The 20,014-nt window shown below is 43.0% G+C and overlaps 1 protein-coding gene across 1 annotated transcript in view; it reads right to left on the bottom strand.

Annotated features, from left to right (window-relative positions):
- Nucleotides 1-5,661: 5,661 nt before the first annotated feature.
- The window catches only part of gspt1l (G1 to S phase transition 1, like), a 34,280-nt gene continuing 19,927 nt past the window's right edge, over nt 5,662-20,014 (bottom strand). The window contains exons 7-14 of the mRNA XM_059347970.1: nt 19,598-19,752; nt 15,788-15,928; nt 14,491-14,584; nt 11,565-11,645; nt 10,160-10,333; nt 9,920-10,009; nt 7,951-8,119; nt 5,662-6,341 (exon numbers count right to left, since the gene is read on the bottom strand). Of these exons, the coding sequence (XP_059203953.1) occupies nt 6,289-6,341; nt 7,951-8,119; nt 9,920-10,009; nt 10,160-10,333; nt 11,565-11,645; nt 14,491-14,584; nt 15,788-15,928; nt 19,598-19,752 (957 nt within the window). The 3' untranslated portion in view covers nt 5,662-6,288. The remainder of the gene's footprint in view (nt 6,342-7,950; nt 8,120-9,919; nt 10,010-10,159; nt 10,334-11,564; nt 11,646-14,490; nt 14,585-15,787; nt 15,929-19,597; nt 19,753-20,014) is intronic.

The following is a 20,014-nucleotide window of genomic DNA, read 5'->3' on the forward strand; positions in this document are numbered from 1 at the left end:
AGAGGAGAGGAGGAGGAGAGAAAGAAGGAAAGAGGAGGAGGTGGTAGAGGAGGAGTCAGCATATTAGTCAAACATTTCTCCTGATATGTATTACCAGCTGAGAGGTCAGAGGTCAGAGGTCAGGACTGAGTGGATTCTTTGTTTTTGTATAACCCAAAATCTTTGTGAATGATCCCTGAATGTGAACAGAAACATCAGAGAGTAAAGATGGAGGAGTTATAGCACCTCCTGGTGGACTGAACATGTAACCATGGCGACACAAACACTAGAGAAGAGAAACATGAGCCAGACACGGGTCTGAATTAATATTTATATTAATATATATTTATATTTCAGTGGTTTAACTTCAATAACATCATCATAATTTATATGGTTTTAATTTGAATCACTGCATTGAAAAACTGAATTTATTAGTTTGGAACTGAAATATTCAGTTCACAATTCAGATTCAGTTTACTGAGAGCAGAGAGAGGAGGAGGAGGTGAAGGAGGAGGAGCAGAGAGAGGAGGAGAGCAGGAGGAGGAGCAGAGAGGAGGAGGAGGAGGAAGAGAGAGAGGAGGAGGAGGTGAAGGAGGAGGAGGAGGAGAGAGGAGGAGGACGTGAAGGAGGAGGAGGAGGAGAGAGAGGAGGACGTGAAGGAGGAGGAGGAGGAGGAAGAGAGAGAGGAGGAGGACGTGAAGGAGGAGGAGGAGCAGAGAGAGGAGCAGAGAGAGGAGGAGGAGGAGGAAGAGAGCGAGGAGGAGGAGGTGAAGGAGGAGGAGAGAGAGGAGGAGCAGAGAGAGGAGGAGGAAGAGAGAGAGGAGGAGGAGGTGAAGGAGGAGGAGAGAGAGGAGGAGCAGAGAGAGGAGGAGGAAGAGAGAGAGGAGAAGGAGGAGGAGGAGAGCAGGAGGAGGAGGTGAAGTACAAAGAAGAGAGGAGGAGGAGAGAGAGGAGGAAGAGGAGGTGAAAGAGGAAGGAGAGGAGGAGAGAGAGGAGGAGGTTAAAGAGGAGGAGGAGAGAGAGGAGGAGCAGAGAGAGGAGGAGGAGGAAGAGAGAGGAGGAGCAGAGAGAGGAGGACGAGGAGGAGGAGGTGAAGGAGGAGAGGAGGAGGAGCAGAGAGGAGGAGGAAGAAGAGAGGAGAGAGAGGAGGAAGAGGAGGAGGTGAAAGAGGAAGAAGAGAGGAGGAGGAGGAGAGCAGGAGGAGGAGGTGAAGGAGGAAGAAGAGAGAGGAGGAGGAGGAGAGCAGGAGGAGGAGGTGAAGGAGGAAGAAGAGAGGAGGAGGAGGAGAGAGAGCAGAGAGAGGAGGAGGTGAAACAGGAAGAGAGAGAGGAGGAGGAGGTGCATGTGTGTATTTTCAATTGTAATCACTTAGTTACCTGTGTGTGTGTGTGTGTGTGTGTGTGTGTGTCTGGCCTGAGGCTCAGAGGTTACCACGGCAACTTCAGGAGGTTGTCAGTGACGACAGAGGCAACCCAGAGAGCCACAGGAACACCGAGCTAACGGGAGCCCCTTTCAGAATAAAACCAGGAGCTCCTTTCAGAATAAAACCAGGAGCTCCTGTCAGAATAAAACCAGGAGCTCCTGTCAGAATAAAACCAGGAGCTCCTTTCAGAATAAAACCAGGAGCTCCTGTCACAATAAAACCAGGAGCTCCTTTCAGAATAAAACCAGGAGCTCCTTTCAGAATAAAACCAGGAGCTCCTGTCAGAATAAAACCAGGAGCTCCTGTCAGAATAAAACCAGGAGCTCCTGTCAGAATAAAACCAGGAGCTCCTGTCACAATAAAACCAGGAGCTCCTTTCACAATAAAACCAGGAGCTCCTGTCAGAATAAAACCAGGAGCTCCTGTCAGAATAAAACCAGGAGCTCCTTTCAGAATAAAACCAGGAGCTCCTGTCAGAATAAAACCAGGAGCTCCTTTCAGAATAAAACCAGGAGCTCCTGTCACAATAAAACCAGGAGCTCCTGTCACAATAAAACCAGGAGCTCCTTTCAGAATAAAACCAGGAGCTCCTGTCACAATAAAACCAGGAGCTCCTTTCACAATAAAACCAGGAGCTCCTTTCAGAATAAAACCAGGAGCTCCTTTCAGAATAAAACCAGAGCGTCAGCATCACAAGGACTTCCTCAACCTTCTCATATGATTTCAGTTTTTCTACAGTAAATATTTTAAAACAGGTGCGTTGTGCTTCTCTCAGAGAATCTTTGTATTGGAGTCAATGAGGAGCAGAGAGACGTGGAGGCTAACCGTTTAAACTCCAAACGTCTCTCAGATTTATTGAGCACATTGTGAGAGACAAAACAACTTTCTCTACAAATTTGGAATAAATAATGTGTAGAGTGTAAGTTGTGGGCAGGAGGAGAGTGGAAAGAAACCACTTCTCCCACTCTGGTGATGATGTCACCAACATGCCGTGCAATACACACCTATTATAATCTCAGAATTTCTCCAAAAATGATCATGGTCATTGAACAGGGATTGATAAAAAACTATATGACCTATCGAAACGTGGATTAATACACCGATACACAAGACTTGTGTCTACTGTTTAAAGTTTAAATGGAGTCTCTAGGTGAAATTATGCCGGAGAAGTAGACGTTTAAAAACCTCCAATTATTGTTCTTTTTCCCTCATTTGTTTATCAGCCGTCCCATTCACTTCAATGAAACACTTTGTTTCAAAATGTTTATTCTGTAGAGAAAAGTAACAGCTCACCGATCCTGATCTCACCACACCACAAGCAGGAGAACAGAGATGAAAGGAGGAGGAGAGGAGGAGCAGGAGGAGCAGAGGAGGAGGAGGAGAGGAGGAGAAGGAGGAGGAGCCAGTGGACGGTGCTCTGTAAATGAACACACCTTGGTTGAGATGGGGAGGAGGAGCAGAGGAGGAGGAGGAGGAGGAGAGGAGCAGAGGAGGAGGAGGAGGAGAGGAGGAGGAGCCAGTGGACGGTGCTCTGTAAATGAACACAGTGTTTGAGATGAGGAGGAGAGAGGAGGAGGAGGAGGAGGAGGAGCAGAGGAGGAGGAGCCAGTGGACGGTGCTCTGTAAATGAACACACCTTGGTTGAGATGGGGAGGAGGAGCAGAGGAGGAGGAGGAGGAGGAGAGGAGCAGAGGAGGAGGAGGAGCAGCCAGTGGACGGTGCTCTGTCAATGAACACACCTTGGTTGAGATGGGGAGGAGGAGCAGAGGAGGAGGAGCAGAGGAGGAGGAGAGGAGCAGAGGAGGAGGAGCCAGTGGACGGTGCTGTCAATGAACACACCTTGGTTGAGATGGGGAGGAGGAGGAGGAGAGGAGGAGGAGCAGAGGAGGTGAGGAGGAGCAGAGGAGGAGGAGAGGAGCAGAGGAGGAGGAGGAGGAGCCAGTGGACGGTGCTGTCAATGAACACACCTTGGTTGAGATGGGGAGGAGAGAGGAGGAGGAGGAGAGGAGGTGAGGAGGAGCAGAGGAGGAGGAGGAGGAGGAGGAGAGGAGCAGAGGAGGAGGAGCCAGTGGACGGTGCTGTCAATGAACACACCTTGGTTGAGATGGGGAGGAGGAGGAGCAGAGGAGAAGGAAGAGGAGGAGGAGCGGAGGAGGAGGAGGAGCCAGTGGACGGTGCTCTGTCAATGAACACACCTTGGTTGAGATGAGGAGGAGAGGAGGAGGAGCAGAGGAGAAGGAAGAGGAGGAGGAGCAGGAGCCAGTGGACGGTGCTCTGTCAATGAACACAGTGTTTGAGATGAGGAGAGAGGAGGAGAGGAGGAGGAGGAGGAAGAGGAGGAGGAGGAGCCAGTGGACGGTGCTCTGTCAATGAACACAGTGTTTGAGATGAGGAGAGAGGAGGAGAGGAGGAGGAGGAGCAGAGGAGGAGGAGGAGAGGAGCAGAGGAGGAGGAGGAGCCAGTGGACAGTGCTCTGTCAATGAACACAGTGTTTGAGATGAGGAGGAGGAGAGAGGAGGAGGAGGAGCAGAGGAGGAGGAGGAGAGGAGCAGAGGAGGAGGAGGAGCCAGTGGACAGTGCTCTGTCAATGAACACAGTGTTTGAGATGAGGAGGAGGAGAGAGGAGGAGCAGAGGAGGAGAGGAGGAGCAGCCAGTGGACGGTGCTCTGTCAATGAACACACCTTGGTTGAGATGGGGAGGAGGAGAGAGGAGGAGGAGGAGGAGGAGGAGCAGAGGAGGAGGAGGAGGAGCAGCCAGTGGACGGTGCTCTATCAATGAACACACCTTGGTTGAGATGGGGAGGAGAGGAGGAGGAGCAGAGGAGGAGCAGAGGAGGAGGAGCAGCCAGTGGACGGTGCTCTATCAATGAACACACCTTGGTTGAGATGAGGAGGAGAGGAGGAGGAGCAGAGGAGGAGGAGAGGAGGAGCAGCCAGTGGACGGTGCTCTATCAATGAACACACCTTGGTTGAGATGAGGAGGAGGAGAGAGGAGCAGAGGAGGAGGAGCAGAGGAGGAGGAGAGGAGGAGCAGCCAGTGGACGGTGCTCTATCAATGAACACACCTTGGTTGAGATGGGGAGGAGGAGAGGAGAGGAGGAGGAGGAGAGGAGGAGGAGCAGCCAGTGGACGGTGCTCTATCAATGAATACACCTTGGTTGAGATGAGGAGGAGAGGAGGAGGAGCAGAGGAGGAGCAGAGGAGGAGGAGCAGCCAGTGGACGGTGCTCTATCAATGAACACACCTTGGTTGAGATGAGGAGGAGGAGAGAGGAGCAGAGGAGGAGGAGCAGAGGAGGAGGAGAGGAGGAGCAGCCAGTGGACGGTGCTCTATCAATGAACACACCTTGGTTGAGATGAGGAGGAGGAGAGAGGAGCAGAGGAGGAGGAGCAGAGGAGGAGGAGAGGAGGAGCAGCCAGTGGACGGTGCTCTATCAATGAACACACCTTGGTTGAGATGAGGAGGAGGAGAGAGGAGCAGAGGAGGAGGAGCAGAGGAGGAGGAGAGGAGGAGCAGCCAGTGGACGGTGCTCTATCAATGAACACACCTTGGTTGAGATGAGGAGGAGGAGAGAGGAGCAGAGGAGGAGGAGCAGAGGAGGAGGAGAGGAGGAGCAGCCAGTGGACGGTGCTCTATCAATGAACACACCTTGGTTGAGATGAGGAGGAGGAGAGAGGAGCAGAGGAGGAGGAGCAGAGGAGGAGGAGAGGAGGAGCAGCCAGTGGACGGTGCTCTATCAATGAACACACCTTGGTTGAGATGAGGAGGAGGAGAGAGGAGCAGAGGAGGAGGAGCAGAGGAGGAGGAGAGGAGGAGCAGCCAGTGGACGGTGCTCTATCAATGAACACACCTTGGTTGAGATGAGGAGGAGGAGAGAGGAGCAGAGGAGGAGGAGCAGAGGAGGAGGAGAGGAGGAGCAGCCAGTGGACGGTGCTCTATCAATGAACACACCTTGGTTGAGATGAGGAGGAGGAGAGAGGAGCAGAGGAGGAGGAGCAGAGGAGGAGGAGAGGAGGAGCAGCCAGTGGACGGTGCTCTATCAATGAACACACCTTGGTTGAGATGAGGAGGAGGAGAGAGGAGCAGAGGAGGAGGAGCAGAGGAGGAGGAGAGGAGGAGCAGCCAGTGGACGGTGCTCTATCAATGAACACACCTTGGTTGAGATGAGGAGGAGGAGAGAGGAGCAGAGGAGGAGGAGCAGAGGAGGAGGAGAGGAGGAGCAGCCAGTGGACGGTGCTCTATCAATGAACACACCTTGGTTGCCCAATGTATCATTTTATTGTCATAGTTGTCTTTAATAACATTTGAGACGCCGAGCTGAGCGGCGGAACGCCAGGAGAGAGAAACCAGGAGCAGGAGGAGACGAGGAGGCGATGCTGGACCCCCAGATCAACGTTTTGGTTTCAACTGGTTAAAGTTCATTCAAATGATTCTTTTCATTTGTAATTTAACTTGTGAAAATCATCCTTTAAACTCCAAGCAAAAAAATCCTGGTCCACATCTGTTTACAGATATAATAACTTCAGCCATTTGTCATTGTCATTTATGAAAGCAAGAAAAAAAAAATCATGTACTGTGTGATGAGTCGACCAGAGGAGGAGGAGGAGGAGGAGGGGGAGGAGGAGGAGGAGGAGGTGAGGAAGGGGTTAACCCGGAATGGCATAGCTGAGCTCTCAATATGAGAAAGCTGACTCGTGTGGACTTCATCTTTAAAAACGGGTTCTTTTTCACATGAGTTTTTTTTCTGAAGCTGTTCTTCGGCACGCAGAAAGAAGAAGGAGGCGCGTCAGGGAGGAGGTGCCGCCGCCGCAGACCGCTGTGAGGGCGGTGTAGACTCCGCCTGCTCCTCTTCACCAGGAGTCTCATCAGGGAGACCAGAGTCCTCTTCAGTCCCGCTCCGCTACCAGCTTCAGAACCTTTCCGATGGCGATGGTCTTCCCTGGAACGTAAACAAGGAGAAACAGGAATCATCATCATCATCATCATCACCACCATCACCATCACCATCATCATCACCACCATCACCATCATCATCATCATCATCATCATCACCATCATAACCACCATCACCATCACCATCATCATCACCACCATCATCAGTTTACAGGTTCTTAGTCTAATTAATGTTCTCAACCTGCAACTCCACTGGAGAGCGATGGTAACAGAAAGGAAATGTTGATTAAATGTATCTGACTCATCCAAAACTGGTGTTTTTACCGTAAAAACTGGTGTTTCTTTACCGTAAAAACTGGTGGGGTTATTTTACCGTAAAAACTGGTGGGGTTTTTTTACCGTAAAAACTGGTGGGGTTTTTTTACCGTAAAAACAGGTGTTTCTTTACCGTAAAAACAGGTGTTTTTTTACCGTAAAAACTTTTTTTTACCGTAAAACAGGTGGGTTTTTACCGTAAAAACAGGTGTTTCTTTACCGTAAAAACAGGTGTTTCTTTACCGTAAAAACAGGTGTTTCTTTACCGTAAAAACTGTTTTTTTTACCGTAAAACAGGTGGGTTTTTACCGTAAAAACAGGTGTTTCTTTACGGTAAAAACAGGTGTTTTTTTACCGTAAAAACAGGTGTTTTTTTACCGTAAAAACAGGTGTTTTTTTACCGTAAAAACGGGGGGGGTTTTTTACAGTAAAAACGGGGGGTTTTTTACCGTAAAAACGGGGGGGTTTTACCGTAAAAACTGGGGGTTTTTTACCGTAAAAACAGGGGGGTTTTTTACCGTAAAAACAGGGGTTTTTTACCGTAAAAACAGGGGGTTTTTACCGTAAAAACAGGGGTTTTTTACCGTAAAAACAGGGGTTTTTTACCGTAAAAACAGGGTTTTTTTTACCGTAAAAACAGGTGTTTTTTACCGTAAAAACAGGTGTTTTTTACCGTAAAAACTGGGTTTTTTTTACCGTAAAAACAGGTGTTATTTTACCGTAAAAACAGGTGTTTCTTTACCGTAAAAACAGGTGTTTCTTTACCGTAAAAACAGGTGTTTCTTTACCGTAAAAACTGTTTTTTTTACCGTAAAACAGGTGGGTTTTTACCGTAAAAACAGGTGTTTCTTTACCGTAAAAACAGGTGGTTTTTTTACGGTAAAAACAGGTGTTTTTTTACCGTAAAAACGGGGGGTTTTTACCGTAAAAACTGGGGGTTTTTTACCGTAAAAACAGGGGGGGTTTTTACCGTAAAAACTGGGGTTTTTTACCGTAAAAACAGGGTTTTTTTACCGTAAAAACAGGGTTTTTTTACCGTAAAAACAGGGGTTTTTTTACCGTAAAAACAGGTGTTATTTTACCGTAAAAACAGGGTTTTTGTTACAGTAAAAACTGTTTTTTTTACAGTGTGGTGAGAAAACACCATCACAATTTGAGATGAATTGTTCAGTCCAAACAATGATTAATCTATGACTGGATCATTAAAACAACCGTTAGCTGCAGCAGCCGTATAGTTCAGTCTGTCAGCAGCCTATAATCAATATTAATATTGATAACCAGTAGAACAGTTACCACATGAACAGGCTGGACCTCTCCAGCCCTACTAGAGGTAACCTTACCTTCGTCCCGTAAGGTGAAGCGTCCCATCTGAGGGAAGTCTTTGAAGGTCTCCAGGCAGATGGTCCCCGCTGTGCGCAGACGGGCGATGCACACCTGGTCCTGTTTGACGAACCTGGGCCGCGTCTTACTCTTATCTCCTGTCTTCTTATCCACCAGACAGATTAAGGCCTGGACACACAGACACACAACATCAGCACACACACACACACACACACAGACACACAACATCAGCACACACACACACACACACACAGGAACACACAGGAACACAACATCAGCACACACAGACAGTAACACACAGGAACACAACATCAGCACACACACACACACACACAGTAACACACAGGAACACAACATCAGCACACACACACACACACACAGGAACACAACATCAGCACACACACACACACACACACAGTAACACACAGGAACACAACATCAGCACACACACACACACACACACACAGGAACACAACATCAGCACACACAGACAGTAACACACAGGAACACAACATCAGCACACACACACACACACACAGTAACACACAGGAACACAACATCAGCACACACACACACACACACAGGAACACAACATCAGCACACACACACACACACACACAGTAACACACAGGAACACAACATCAGCACACACACACACACACACAGGAACACAACATCAGCACACACACACACACACACACACACAGGAACACAACATCAGCACACACACACACAGGAACACAACATCAGCACACACACACACACACACACACACAGGAACACACACAGGAACACAACATCAGCACACACACACACACACACAGTAACACACAGGAACACAACATCAGCACACACACACACACACACAGTAACACACAGGAACACAACATCAGCACACACACACACACACAGGAACACAACATCAGCACACACACACACACACACACACACACACACACACACACACACACAGCACACACACAGGAACACAACATCAGCACACACACACACACACACACAGTAACACACAGGAACACAACATCAGCACACACACACACACACAGGAACACAACATCAGCACACACACACACACACACACACACACACACACACACACACACAGGAACACACACAGGAACACAACATCAGCACACACACACACACACACACAGTAACACACAGGAACACAACATCAGCACACACACACACACACACACACAGTAACACACAGGAACACAACATCAGCACACACACACACACAGGAACACAACATCAGCACACACACACACACACACACACACACACACACACACACAGGAACACAACATCAGCACACACACACACACACACACACAGGAACACAACATCAGCACACACACACACACACACAGGAACACAACATCAGCACACACACACACACACACACACACAGGAACACAACATCAGCACACACACACACACACACACACAGTAACACAACATCAGCACACACACACACACAGTAACACACAGGAACACAACATCAGCACACACACACACACAGTAACACACAGGAACACAACATCAGCACACACACACACACAGTAACACAACATCAGCACACACACACACACACACACACACACACAGTAACACACAGGAACACAACATCAGCACACACACACACACACACACACACACACGGGAACACAACATCAGCACACACACACACACAGACACACAACATCAGCGCCTCTCCCTTTCTCTCCCTGTCTTCCTCCTCCTCTCCCTCATCTTCTTCTTCTTTGAAGCGCTGAAATCATCCTGCTACAATAGTTTAAATGTCTCCATTTGTCCTCTTTAACCCATCATTACTATTATTATTATTATTATTATTATTGTTATTATTCCCTATCAGTTACTCAGTGGATCCATGTTTCCTTCCCCTCGTATAAACTAACCACCAGGTGAGTTTTCATGGTGTCTTACGGTTATCTGCACTTCTTCGATGCAGGTGTGAATGTGGAGGACTGCGTTGTAACCTGGACAGATGATGGATTTGTGTTCGATGATGACGATCTGGGAGGAAAAAGAGTTAAAGCGCTCATAAAGACAGAAAAACAACAAACATTTTAAACTTTAATGAAACTCTGTCACATGTAGGGCTGGGCGACGGCGTCTCCGGGGCGACGGCGTCTCCGGGGCGACGGCGTGGAGCGTGTGACTCACCTGGGCGTCGAAGGTGCGTCCCGAGTGGCAGAGGTTCTCAGCGTTGCACAGGATGAAGCCGGGGAGGATCTCCTCCTCCTCGATGCCCTTCAGCCTCAGCTTCAGGTTCTCTCCTGGTCCAGCATCGTCTGTCTCCACGTCATCAGACAGCAGGCTCAGCACCTCCACCACATGCTGCAGGAGGAGCGCCACAGGAGGAGCACCACAGGAGGAGGAGCACAGGAGGAGCACAGGAGGAGCACCACAGGAGGAGCACAGGAGGAGGACCACAGGAGGAGCACAGGAGGAGGAGGACCACAGGAGGAGCACCACAGGAGGAGGAGCACAGGAGGAGCACAGGAGGAGCACAGGAGGAGCACCACAGGAGGAGCACCACAGGAGGAGCACAGGAGGAGGAGGACCACAGGAGGAGGAGCACAGGAGGAGCACAGGAGGAGCACCACAGGAGGAGCACAGGAGGAGCACAGGAGGAGGAGGACCACAGGAGGAGGAGCACAGGAGGAGGAGGACCACAGGAGGAGGACCACAGGAGGAGGAGGACAGGAGTGAGACGTGGAGTGAGACGTGGAGTGAGACGTGGAGTGAGACAGGAGTGAGACAGGAGTGAGACAGGTGTGAGACGTGGAGTGAGACAGGAGTGAGACAGGAGTGAGACATGGAGTGATACATGGAGTGAGACATGGAGTGAGACATGGAGTGAGACAGGAGTGAGACAGGAGTGAGACATGGAGTGAGACAGGAGTGAGACAGGAGTGAGACATGGAGTGAGACATGGAGTGAGACAGGAGTGAGACATAGAGTCAGACGTGGAGTGAGACAGGAGTGAGACATAGAGTCAGACGTGGAGTGAGACATAGAGTGAGACATAGAGTGAGACAGGAGTGAGACATGGAGTGAGACATGGAGTGAGACATGGAGTGAGACATGGAGTGAGACATGGAGTGAGACATAGAGTCAGACGTGGAGTGAGACATAGAGTGAGACATAGAGTGAGACAGGAGTGAGACATGGAGTGAGACATGGAGTGAGACATGGAGTGAGACAGGAGTGAGACAGGAGTGAGACATGGAGTGAGACAGGAGTGAGGCAGGAGTGAGACATGGAGTGAGACGTGGAGTGAGACATAGAGTGAGACATAGAGTGAGACAGGAGTGAGACATAGAGTGAGACAGGAGTGAGACATAGAGTCAGACGTGGAGTGAGGCAGGAGTGAGACATGGAGTGAGACATGGAGTGAGACATGGAGTGAGACAGGAGTGAGACATGGAGTGAGACAGGAGTGAGACATGGAGTGAGACATGGAGTGAGACATGGAGTGAGACATGGAGTGAGACATGGAGTGAGACATGGTGAACTCAGGTGAATAATAATAGAATGATGTTTCCTGAGTGCAGGAGGATCTTACCCTGTTGGGCATCATGACCAGCTGCTGAGCTTTACTGATGGATCCTGACTCCAGTTTCCCCAGAATCACCGTCCCCATGTCCTGGTGGAGAGACACGTCAGACCTTTACACCAGGGACTCTATATCAAGGCCACTTCACCCTGCCGTGTGTGGAAGGTCCTTCAATTTCTTTTTTTTAATAATTTTGTGTCTTTTTTGGTAATTCTGTGAATTTTTTCAGCCAGTTTGTGTCTTTTTAAAAAAAAAGTAATTTAGTTTTTTCTGTCATTTTGTGTCTTTTGTGTCATTGTGATACTGCCTCCAGCGGCCCCCAGGTATAGTTTGAGTTTGAGACCCCTGGTTTCCATGGTGACGGTGTGAACAGAAGACTAAAGTGGCATCTTCTCTTGTTATTCTGGTTTATCGAGTGTTTCCAGGAGGAAACCTGCTGATACGGTGATCTAAAGTGTGTGAATGTGATTGTATGCAGCCAGGCGGCATCACTTTAAGCCATAAGAGCATCTTTGGGCATGTGGAAGTTTCCATCAGCTACTCCTTCCACAAAGTTCTCCTCCATCACTAGATCTCCCAGGTCTCCTCCAAAGCCGTCTGGCTGGTTTTGGCCATTTAGCATCTTTTTGTGGTCAATTTGTGTCTTTCTTTGGTTATTTTGCATCTTTTTCGGTCATTTAGTGTCTTTTTTGCTCATTTTGTGTCTTTTTGTGGTCAATTTTTTACTTTGGCCATTTTGTGTTTGTTTTTTTGTCATTTTTTTTCTTTTTCCGTTATTTTATGTCTTTTTTTGGCTATTTTGCATCTTTTTTTTTGTCCATTTGTGTCTTTTTTTTCATTTTGTGTCTTTTTTTGTCCATTACTCCTCCTTCCACAAAGTTCTCCTCCATCACTAGATCTCCCAGGTCTCGTTCACAGCCGTCTGGCTCCTCCCACCAATCGCTGCATCCAGAATGTGATGGAGGTAATTCCAGATCCTTCTCTGTTCACTAATACTATCTGTACATATCCTGGACATTTGGTGGAAAGACTCCTGTAAGTTTATTAGAGCTGCCAGAGCAGCTTGAAGGTCCCACCATGGAAATAATCCCACGTTTCTTTATTTCCTGTCCTGGAGCATGTATGTGACGTAAACACATACGTGACGTGAGCAGATCAGATCAGAGTTTTGTGTCTTGTCGGAGGAGAGGATCTCAGTTTACACTCTGGAGGCACATTTTAAAACGCCGTCACCGTCTAAATGAAAGGCTTCACATTAAATATTTAGTGGTTTTTACCCACAAGCGTCCTGGTGTAAACGGGCCTTATTGGGTTTAACTAGAAAAGCCTGAATAAAGATCAGGAGTGACTCTGGATTGAGTCTGTTACACACATTCTACCACACACTGATCAGATTTAGGGCTCATTTATAATAATTTTTTTCTAAAACCTGCAGCGATCGATGGTTTATTTATCTAATGATCTCAGTTTTTAGTGTCAGATCATTTCTTACAGCGGTTGAAATGTTTGTCAATTCTTGGTGGCAGAAGGCTGAAACGAATCCGCTTTTATTGATTTTTTTAAACTTCATTATTCCACGTTTAGTATGTTGGAGGGTTTTAACCAGGGGCCTCAAACTGGCGGCCCGCGGGCCAATTGTGGCCCTCGTGATGATATTTTGTGGCCCCCACCTTGATATGAAAGTTTAATGTGAGTTTTATATGAATGGCACTTTACTGTGTTGTGTGTGGAAGGTCCCTTTAATTACTTTTCTTGGTCATTTTGTGTCTTTAATAAATAATTTTGTCTTTTATAAATAATTTTGTGTCTTTTATAAATAATTTTGTGTCTTTAATAAATAATTTTGTGTCTTTTATAAATAATTTTGTGTCTTTAATAAATAATTGTGTCTTTTATAAATAATTTTGTCTTTTTTTAAATAATTTTGTGTCTTTAATAAATAATTTTGTGTCTTTAATAAATAATTTTGTGTCTTTAATAAATAATTTTGTGTCTTTTATAAATAGTTTTGTCTTTTTTTTAAATAATTTTGTGTCTTTAATAAATAATTTTGTGTCTTTTATAAATAATTTTGTCTTTTTTTAAAAAAAATAATTTTGTATCTTTTTTGGTAATTCTGTGTATTTTTCGGTCATTTTGTGTCTTTTTTAAGTAATTTATTGTTTTTTCAGTCATTTTGTGTATTTTTTGGTCATTTTGTGTCTTTTTTAAGTATTTTATTGTTTTTTTTCTCAGTAATTTTGTGTCTTTTTTAAGTATTTTATTGTTTTTTTCAGTAATTTTGTGTCTTTTTTGGTCATTTTGTGTCTTTTTTTCAGTAATTTTGTGTCTTTTTTTCAGTAATTTTGTGTCTTTTTTAAGTAATTTTGTGTCTTTTTTTCAGTCATTTTGTGTCTTTTTTTCAGTCATTTTGTGTCTTTTCAGTTATTTTATGTCTTTTTTTCAGTCATTTTGTGTCTTTTTTGGTCATTTTGTGTCTTTTTTTCCAGTCATTTTGTGTCTTTTTTTCCAGTCATTTTGTGTCTTTTTTCAGTCATTTTGTGTCTTTTTTTCAGTCATTTTGTGTCTTTTTTGGTCATTTTGTGTCTTTTTTGGTCATTTTGTGTCTTTTTTGGTCATTTTGTGTCTTTTTTTCAGTCATTTTGTGTCTTTTTTGGTCATTTTGTGTCTTTTTTTGGTCATTTTGTGTCTTTTTTTCAGTCATTTTGTGTCTTGTTGTGGTCATTGTGACGCCTCCAGGTCATTTCCGTTTGAGGCCGCTTGTTTTAACCATTTAACAGTCACACATTAAAGAGCTGGAATCAATAATATTGGTCAAAGGTATTTTCCCTCTTCCAGTTATGTAATTTGGTATGAGTGCAACCATCTTGGGATCTTTATTAAATCTTCTATGAGCTTGACTGTGCATATATGAGGGTTGGAGTGTGACTCTCACCTTGTATTTGTCTACGATGGGCAACCTGACGGGGCCGTCACTAGATCTGTTGAAGCTGGGCAAACTGTCCAGGTGAGGAATGAACGGCAACCCTCTGAAACAACAACACGGTTACATCACAACGCTACACCAACACATGCTCGTTATGGAACTAACTGAAACGTGACACAACATTCACTCATTTAAAAAGTCCTTAGAAACAGGAGGATTAAGTGATAGAAGCTGCAATAATGATGGGGACGTGGCTATGTTCTGGATGTTTGATTGTCTTGTATTTTTATTTTATGAAATATTTTTTTCTTCTTCAAGGAAGAAAGGAAAGGAAAAGAGGGGGAGGAGAAGAAGAAGCTTCTTTCTTTTCTGTCTTTTGAGACTGCTTATTTATTTTATTAATAAATTACAGATTGTACATTTTATATATATCTATATCTCTATATCTATATCTATATATATCTATATATATCTATCTAGATATATATCTATATATATATATATCTATATATCTATATCTATATATCTATATCTATATATATCTATATATATAGATATATATAGATATATATATATAGTTTCTCTCTGTTTACTTTGATCAATGTTTGTTACTTCTCTTTTAATGACATTTATGATTGAAATAAACAGAAAGGAAACATTATCAACAGTCAGTAGAGAGGAGCAGGAGGAGAGAGGATGAGGAGGAGCGAGGATGAGGAGGAGAGAGGATGAGGAGGAGAGAGGATGAGGAGGAGAGAGGATGAGGAGGAGGAGGAGAGGATGAGGAGGAGAGGATGAGGAGGAGCGAGGATGAGGAGGAGGAGGAGAGGAGGAGTGAGGATGAGGATGAGGAGGAGGAGCAGGAGGATGAGGATGAGGAGCAGGAGGATGAGGATGAGGAGGATGAGGAGGAGGAGCAGGAGCAGGAGGATGAGGAGCAGGAGGATGAGGAGGAGCGAGGATGAGGATGAGGAGGAGCAAGAGGATGAGGAGGAGCGAGGATGAGGATGAGGAGGAGCAGGAGGATGAGGATGAGGAGCAGGAGGATGAGGAGGATGAGGATGAGGAGGATGAGGAGGAGGAGCAGGAGGATGAGGAGCAGGAGGATGAGGAGGATGAGGAGGATGAGGAGCAGGAGGATGAGGAGCAGGAGGATGAGGAGGAGCGAGGATGAGGATGAGGAGGAGCAAGAGGATGAGGAGGAGCGAGGATGAGGATGAGGAGGAGCAGGAGGATGAGGATGAGGAGCAGGAGGATGAGCAGCAGGAGGAAGAGGAGGAGCAGGAGGAGCAGCAGGAGGACTCACGTGTACCAGGAGCACATGTCTGTGGGCTCCTTCAGGTTGGCTCCTGTCAGTCCGGAGCACGGCATGAAGTGAATGTCTTTCTTTGGGTTGAAACCAACCTTCTTCAGGAACGGCACCAGCTTCTCCTTACACTCCTCATACCTGAGGAGGAGCACAGGAGGAGCTCAGGAGGAGCTCAGGAGGAGCTCTTCACACAGCAACACTAACATGCAGCAGCAATAACACATCCTACCAAGGTATGAGAGTTTGGGACTTTATCAGTTCTTGTTTTAATTTTGCTGTGAATTTTTGTTTTCAAATTGAGTTAGTTTGAGTTAGTTTATATAGTGAGTTTACTAGTTGTAGTTTAGTTTTTATTAGTTGTAGTTCAGTTTTTATTAGTTGTAGTTCAGTTTTTATTAGTTTTAGTTTAGTTTTTATTAGTTGTAGTTCAGTTTTTATTAGTTGTAGTTCAGTTTTTATTAGTTGTAGTTTAGTTTTTATTAGTTGTAGTTTAGTTTTTATTAGTTGTAGTTAGTTTTTATTAGTTGTAGTTAGTTTTTATTAGTTGTAGTTTAGTTTTTATTAGTTGTAGTTTAGTTTTTATTAGTTGTAGTTTAGTTTTTATTAGTTGTAGTTTAGTTTTTATTAGTTGTAGTTTAGTTTTTATTAGTTGTAGTTTAGTTTTTATTAGTTGTAGTTTAGTTTTTATTAGTTGTAGTTCAGTTTTTATTAGTTGTAGTTTAGTTTTTATTAGTTGTAGTTTAGTTTTTATTAGTTGTAGTTAGTTTTTATTAGTTGTAGTTGAGTTTTTAGTAGTTGTAGTTGAGTTTTTAGTAGTTGTAGTTGAGTTTTTAGTAGTTGTAGTTGAGTTTTTAGTAGTTGTAGTTCAGTTTTTAGTAGTTGTAGTTCAGTTTTTATTAGTTGTAGTTCAGTTTTTATTAGTTGTAGTTGAGTTTTTATTAGTTGTAGTTGAGTTTTTATTAGTTGTAGTTGAGTTTTTATTAGTTGTAGTTGAGTTTTTATTAGTTGTAGTTGAGTTTTTATTAGTTGTAGTTGAGTTTTTATTAGTTGTAGTTTAGTTTTTATTAGTTGTAGTTTAGTTTTTATTAGTTGTAGTTTAGTTTTTATTAGTTGTAGTTCAGTTTTTATTAGTTGTAGTTCAGTTTTTATTAGTTGTAGTTCAGTTTTTATTAGTTGTAGTTTAGTTTTTATTAGTTGTAGTTTAGTTTTTATTAGTTGTAGTTTAGTTTTTATTAGTTGTAGTTCAGTTTTTATTAGTTGTAGTTCAGTTTTTATTAGTTGTAGTTTAGTTTTTATTAGTTGTAGTTAGTTTTTAGTAGTTGTAGTTGAGTTTTTAGTAGTTGTAGTTGAGTTTTTATTAGTTGTAGTTTAGTTTTTATTAGTTGTAGTTCAGTTTTTAGTAGTTGTAGTTCAGTTTTTAGTAGTTGTAGTTGAGTTTTTATTAGTTGTAGTTGAGTTTTTAGTAGTTGTAGTTAGTTTTTATTAGTTGTAGTTTAGTTTTTATTAGTTGTAGTTTAGTTTTTATTAGTTGTAGTTTAGTTTTTATTAGTTGTAGTTAGTTTTTATTAGTTGTAGTTCAGTTTTTATTAGTTGTAGTTTAGTTTTTATTAGTTGTAGTTCAGTTTTTATTAGTTGTAGTTTAGTTTTTATTAGTTGTAGTTAGTTTTTATTAGTTGTAGTTGAGTTTTTATTAGTTGTAGTTGAGTTTTTATTAGTTGTAGTTTAGTTTTTATTAGTTGTAGTTAGTTTTTAGTAGTTGTAGTTGAGTTTTTAGTAGTTGTAGTTGAGTTTTTATTAGTTGTAGTTGAGTTTTTATTAGTTGTAGTTTAGTTTTTATTAGTTGTAGTTAGTTTTTATTAGTTGTAGTTGAGTTTTTAGTAGTTGTAGTTGAGTTTTTAGTAGTTGTAGTTGAGTTTTTATTAGTTGTAGTTTAGTTTTTATTAGTTGTAGTTCAGTTTTTATTAGTTGTAGTTGAGTTTTTATTAGTTGTAGTTAGTTTTTAGTAGTTGTAGTTGAGTTTTTAGTAGTTGTAGTTGAGTTTTTATTAGTTGTAGTTTAGTTTTTATTAGTTGTAGTTCAGTTTTTAGTAGTTGTAGTTCAGTTTTTAGTAGTTGTAGTTGAGTTTTTATTAGTTGTAGTTGAGTTTTTATTAGTTGTAGTTGAGTTTTTATTAGTTGTAGTTTAGTTTTTATTAGTTGTAGTTAGTTTTTATTAGTTGTAGTTCAGTTTTTATTAGTTGTAGTTTAGTTTTTATTAGTTGTAGTTCAGTTTTTATTAGTTGTAGTTTAGTTTTTATTAGTTGTAGTTAGTTTTTATTAGTTGTAGTTGAGTTTTTATTAGTTGTAGTTGAGTTTTTATTAGTTGTAGTTTAGTTTTTATTAGTTGTAGTTAGTTTTTAGTAGTTGTAGTTGAGTTTTTAGTAGTTGTAGTTGAGTTTTTAGTAGTTGTAGTTGAGTTTTTATTAGTTGTAGTTTAGTTTTTATTAGTTGTAGTTAGTTTTTATTAGTTGTAGTTGAGTTTTTAGTAGTTGTAGTTGAGTTTTTAGTAGTTGTAGTTGAGTTTTTATTAGTTGTAGTTTAGTTTTTATTAGTTGTAGTTCAGTTTTTATTAGTTGTAGTTGAGTTTTTATTAGTTGTAGTTGAGTTTTTATTAGTTGTAGTTGAGTTTTTAGTAGTTGTAGTTTAGTTTTTATTAGTTGTAGTTGAGTTTTTATTAGTTGTAGTTGAGTTTTTATTAGTTGTAGTTCAGTTTTTATTAGTTGTAGTTTAGTTTTTATTAGTTGTAGTTAGTTTTTATTAGTTGTAGTTGTGTTGTAATGGTCTGTGTGTTGGTCTGAGATTCAAAGAGGTCATAATAAATGTTTCCTTCATTTCTTTGGTTTATCATCTCAGCCCCAATAAGGTTATTAACTCTTACAGTTCAGGTGTTTATTGTTTATTGGTTGTTGTGTAAACATCCCAGTCTCAGTAAACAGATTATTCACCATGTGTTCCTGTTCACTAACCAGCAGATAATAAATACATTTCATATCAAGCAGAAGGATGATTCAGTGTTTCTCTACATGTATCCTGCTGTGATTAGTAACTGAAGACTTCCACAGTGGAAACATCCAAAGTTCACCGAGGGACAGATTACCAGAACAACTCAACGCTTAGTCCCAATGTTTGGTGAAAGCTGAGCCAGGGCTAAATTACCGTAATGACTGGAAAGAGAAACTTCTCTTTCCAGTCATTACGGTAATTTAACCCTGAAACACTCAGTGGAGAACAGAAACTCTGTTTTATCTCTGAAACAAGTTGACAAAGAGGAAAACGAAGCTCATTTTCACTATCATTTTAGTTCGTTTTGTAACCACACAACACAGTTTCAGCTAGTTATCCTTTCTTTAAAATCTCATTTTTATTTCAGTTAACCCATTGAAGCCTGGAAAGCGTTTACGTCGTTTTGTAGTATTTGTTTAAGCTCTCAAATACTTTTTGAACTTCATTTCTATCTGCTACAGAGGCTGAAAAATCTATTATTTAGTAGAAGAGTTGATACTTCTGTTGAATTTCCAGGAAAACTTCAGGTTTTAGAGGCTGATTTTAAAATGGGCCAGAGGTTTTACAGGCGTTTTAGGCCTCACTGGGTTAAAGGAAAATGTTTTTAATTCTAGTTGTGATTATCTAGTTAGTCTTCATAAGCTGGTGTGGCGTCTCACATCCAGCAGGGGGACAGAGGAGAAGAGTTGTGAAAAGGTTCCTGCTCACTAACGGTTCTAGTGTCTGATCATGATTGATTATTGATCATTGATCATGTTCTACCCACCTCTCCAGGCTCCAGTTGACTGTGGGGTCGTCCATTTTATTCACCAGGACGATCAGGTGTTTGACTCCTGCGGTCTTGGCCAACATGGCGTGCTCCCGGGTCTGTCCTCCTTTCTCAAACCCCGTCTCAAACTCCCCTTTCCTGGCGGAGATCACCTGAGGGACAGCATCATTCAGTCAGTGTTGGTTTCTCCTCCCTCCTTCCCTCAGTCAGTCCAACTGTCCCAAACAAACACTAAAAAAACTAAAATGTGACAACTCGTGTTCTACCGTAACAGGTTGAAACAGGGTCGCACACTTCTCACTGCTCTAATTAAGCTCTTTTAACCACTTTCCAGGACCATTTTAAAGCTTTTCTAGGTCCATTTTAAAGCTTTTCCAGGTCCATTCTAAAGCTTTTCCAGGACCATTTTAAAGC

The sequence above is a fragment of the Centropristis striata genome, chromosome 13, assembly GCF_030273125.1.
Source record: "Centropristis striata isolate RG_2023a ecotype Rhode Island chromosome 13, C.striata_1.0, whole genome shotgun sequence".
NCBI classification, from domain to species: domain Eukaryota; kingdom Metazoa; phylum Chordata; class Actinopteri; order Perciformes; family Serranidae; genus Centropristis; species Centropristis striata.